At 36.2% G+C, this 3,379-nt stretch overlaps 1 protein-coding gene across 1 annotated transcript; it reads left to right on the top strand.

Annotated features, from left to right (window-relative positions):
- Positions 1-1,750: 1,750 nt before the first annotated feature.
- Positions 1,751-2,767, top strand: LOC101291121 (topless-related protein 2-like). The gene is made up of 4 exons (XM_004292922.1): positions 1,751-1,848; positions 1,961-2,140; positions 2,226-2,339; positions 2,461-2,767. Exons 1-4 carry the CDS (start codon positions 1,763-1,765, stop codon positions 2,765-2,767), a joined length of 687 nt encoding a protein of 228 aa, XP_004292970.1. The 5' UTR covers positions 1,751-1,762.
- Positions 2,768-3,379: the final 612 nt, after the last annotated feature.

Below are 3,379 nucleotides of genomic sequence, written 5' to 3'. Positions count from 1 at the left end.
TGACATCAAATTCAACTGGATTTTTTTGTCACACACATGAGCCATGCGTAGTAATAAACGGTAATATATCTCTTTCTTTCTTCCCCCTGTGCATGTAAAACTTGGCAGATAAAGTTTGTCTGTTTGTTCATATAAATGATATAACGAAGTTCACAGTTCATCATTATTGAAAATTACCAACTAAGAGTTGATTATTTTGTATAACGTAAAATTCTGGGAGGCATCAAATTCAAATATTTTCAAATACCTGCTGTGCCAGAGCGGCTTTCAAATAATGTCAGTTATCTTGCAAGAAGAGACCCTTAATTGAGTTCATACATGAACCCAGTCAAATAAATTGAATAAGAGCACAATATATGACAACCCAGAATGAGACCCTTTAATTGCGTTTTACTTTGTATCCTAATGTTCTTATGCTGTTAGACTCACGCGCGTGCGGCGTACACTCTTTCCTTTTCTTCATCTTTTACTTTTACCATTTCTCTTGGTGAAAATGAAAATAAAATGTTACTGTTATGATTTGGAGGGTTGCATACATACTAAAATTTGACAACAAACCTGATAATTTTGGTCCTAGTAGATCCGAGGTACTAATGGTTGACTAGGAAATTTTATTATCTAGCTAGACCTGCTTTCAGACCAAAAAGTTAGACCTGCTTATTTAGAGTTCAACTTGATTGTTCTCGCGTAGTATTTACCGTGAATGTTCTCGACATGATGATCTTCGTTTTAGGTTTAGAATTTTACTAGTTAATTTAAAGCATGTACTTCGTCTTCAATCATTGACGCACTGTCTTGTTTGCTTTAACTGATTTCGAATCTTTGAAATTAATAATCATTCAATGAACAATGAGGAACTAATTGAATTATTGTGTAGTTTTTATGTTAACTAAAACGTATGGGACTTGTTATCTTCACACGCGTTAGCACTTCATTCGCTTCTTAAATTCCACGTGCGCGCGTGAGACTTAACCCAAACCCTATATACATCTAACATAATATTTACATACTACATATGCTTTTGAAAATTTATCTGTCTTTCATCTAAATATGCTTAACTTTTAAGCTCGTTACATTATAATTAGTTGCATGATATAATATAAACCTATGTAAAACTTATTAACTAAAATATTAGGCTAATCTTAATTATCATTCTATCTTCTACATGCAATGACACAGATTTTGTTATCTAATCCATTGGCCCCTTTTTGAACAGCGCGCGTGTTTGCAAACGCCTTTGTTGAGTCTGACGCAGGTACAAAACCTTACCTCGGCCCCAGCTAAAAAACCTATGTTGGCCATGATACCCTTCGCCGCTTCCCCGCTTCTATGTAAATTTACACTTCCCCATAGCTAACCATCACATAATTCACAGACAGAAGCAGCCAAGCTAATGAGAGACACAAATTCTCACCGAGTTTAAGTCGGAACAATTCCAGCTCTAGTTTTCCCTTCTGATTCTGAGAGCGTCTGCTTTTTCAGGTAGTATAATTAAGCTCTATATCTTTCCTATTAAACGAGTTTATGAGTTCATGTACTAGCTAGTCTAGAGTCTAGACTGGATTAATTTCCATGAGGGATCCTTCCATGAGATCTTCTGAAATCATATATGTTACATAGACATTATTCAAAGTTTCAAATTCTATCTAAGATCTGATATTTCTGTAATTTCTGATGTGAATATGAAATTTATTCTGGTTATCTTTGGCTCGTACGTTTTGGTTGATTTTTGTGGAAATGGTACAGATCTGTTGAAAAGAAAATGGTTGTTCCCAACGCACAGAGAGATGCGATTGACTCTATTGTTCAATATCTCGACAGAATCAATCTGAAGGAATCCGCAAGAATGTAGGGTTAATTTCTTTTAAGTACTCAACCAAATTCTGTTCACGTACTGGCCATCTTAGATGTTAATCATGTTATATATTTGCTAATACTAATTCAGTTTCTTTTATATTAGGCTGGAGCGTGAATCTGGTTTATTCTTTAATGTGGCTTATTTTGAAGACTGTTTTCTTCGTGGAGCCTTCGAAGCCGCGGAGGACTACCTGACGGGCTTCACCGGAGTCCATGACAATAATTTTACAATCAATGTCGTATTTGAGCTCCGGTGGCACAAATTCTTGGCCGCCCTAAACGAGTAAATCACTAATTAACACCTTATATACTGTTGAAACTCAAACTAGCTATACCTCAGTTAATATTCTTTATAATTTGGTGCACAGCAATAATCGTGAGGAAGCTCGAGTCATCATCCGTGAGAAACTTCAACCATTGGCGGTCTACAACAAAGATTTGCTAGGGTTTGCCAACACTCTAGTGAATATGCATAACTTCAGGTATAGGATCACACGAGATCGACGTACATCAAAAGTTGTATTTGAGTGAGATGATACACTGTATAATTACTTCAGGTACTACAAATAATTTTGATTTGATTTTTGATTCATATATGTGTAGGATGCATGAAGCTTTCTTGTTCTACGGGGAACCACAGTACCACAGGATGGAGAGGCTGGAACTCATTAGGATGAACTTGAACTCCAATCCTCTGTTGCATGGAAAGCTTCGGTATGCCATTCACAGCGTGTATAATTCACTGGTCATAGCTCCACCGATTCCAGCTGCTCTGGCAGTTCCTGCCGCTTCACTAGTTCCAATTGGTCCAGCACCTCGAGCAGCTCCCCAGCCATTAGCGGTACCAGCAGGACCGAGGAACTATACTACTGTTACTCCAAGCTGGTTTCCTAGACCTCGGAGGAACTAAATATTGGCCTTAATTTGTTTTGTTACAGAGGCCAGATGAGTGTCAATCTCAGTTGTTAGTTATGTTTTCGATCTAAATGTGTTTCCATCAAGTGTTGTCGTTTGGTTTAGTTTCAATTTCCTTGTCGAACATTAGTAGTTGTAGCTTTACTTTCTCGCAGCTGATTGTGTTATGATGAATGTTATTTCTTCTTCTATGTATTTGCTGGTGTTTTAATTAATAGATTATTCTCTTTCTGCATATGCTTAGTTTTTATCTCAGTGACTCAATCTGTAAAAGAGGTGAATGTTTTGACTATTAATTTCATGACAATATTTTTGCTCCATTCCATTGCCAAGCTTTTTTTTTTTTTTTTTGTTAAAGACTTGCCAAGCATTTCTGCAAAGCCAAATCTGATATAATTAGCCAACTCCATCTTCTTGAGATAACTTTCAAAGAGAATCCACACACACGTTTACTTTTTGATCCGAAAAGCTTCCTCTCTTTGAATGCAACATAAGAAAATTTGTCACCTTATTCGAAGTAATTAGATAGCAATTAATCTATTGTGGTGTAATATATGTATGTACAGTACATTTACATATACCAGCATAGAGGATTATGAAAAGAATA

The sequence above is a fragment of the Fragaria vesca genome, linkage group LG2 (genome assembly GCF_000184155.1).
Source record: "Fragaria vesca subsp. vesca linkage group LG2, FraVesHawaii_1.0, whole genome shotgun sequence".
Taxonomy (NCBI): Eukaryota; Viridiplantae; Streptophyta; class Magnoliopsida; order Rosales; family Rosaceae; genus Fragaria; species Fragaria vesca.
The sequence above is the reverse complement of the archived record's forward strand: the minus strand, read 5'-3'. Positions and strand labels throughout refer to the sequence as shown.

Bases quoted from the DNA above. Each gene is read 5' to 3' on its own strand.
- LOC101291121 (XM_004292922.1), top strand. From the start codon at position 1,763: ATGGTTGTTCCCAACGCACAGAGAGATGCGATTGACTCTATTGTTCAA. The intron at 1,849-1,960 runs GTAGGGTTAATT...CTTTTATATTAG, and splicing joins CTGAAGGAATCCGCAAGAAT to GCTGGAGCGTGAATCTGGTT. The intron at 2,340-2,460 runs GTATAGGATCAC...ATATATGTGTAG, and splicing joins GTGAATATGCATAACTTCAG to GATGCATGAAGCTTTCTTGT.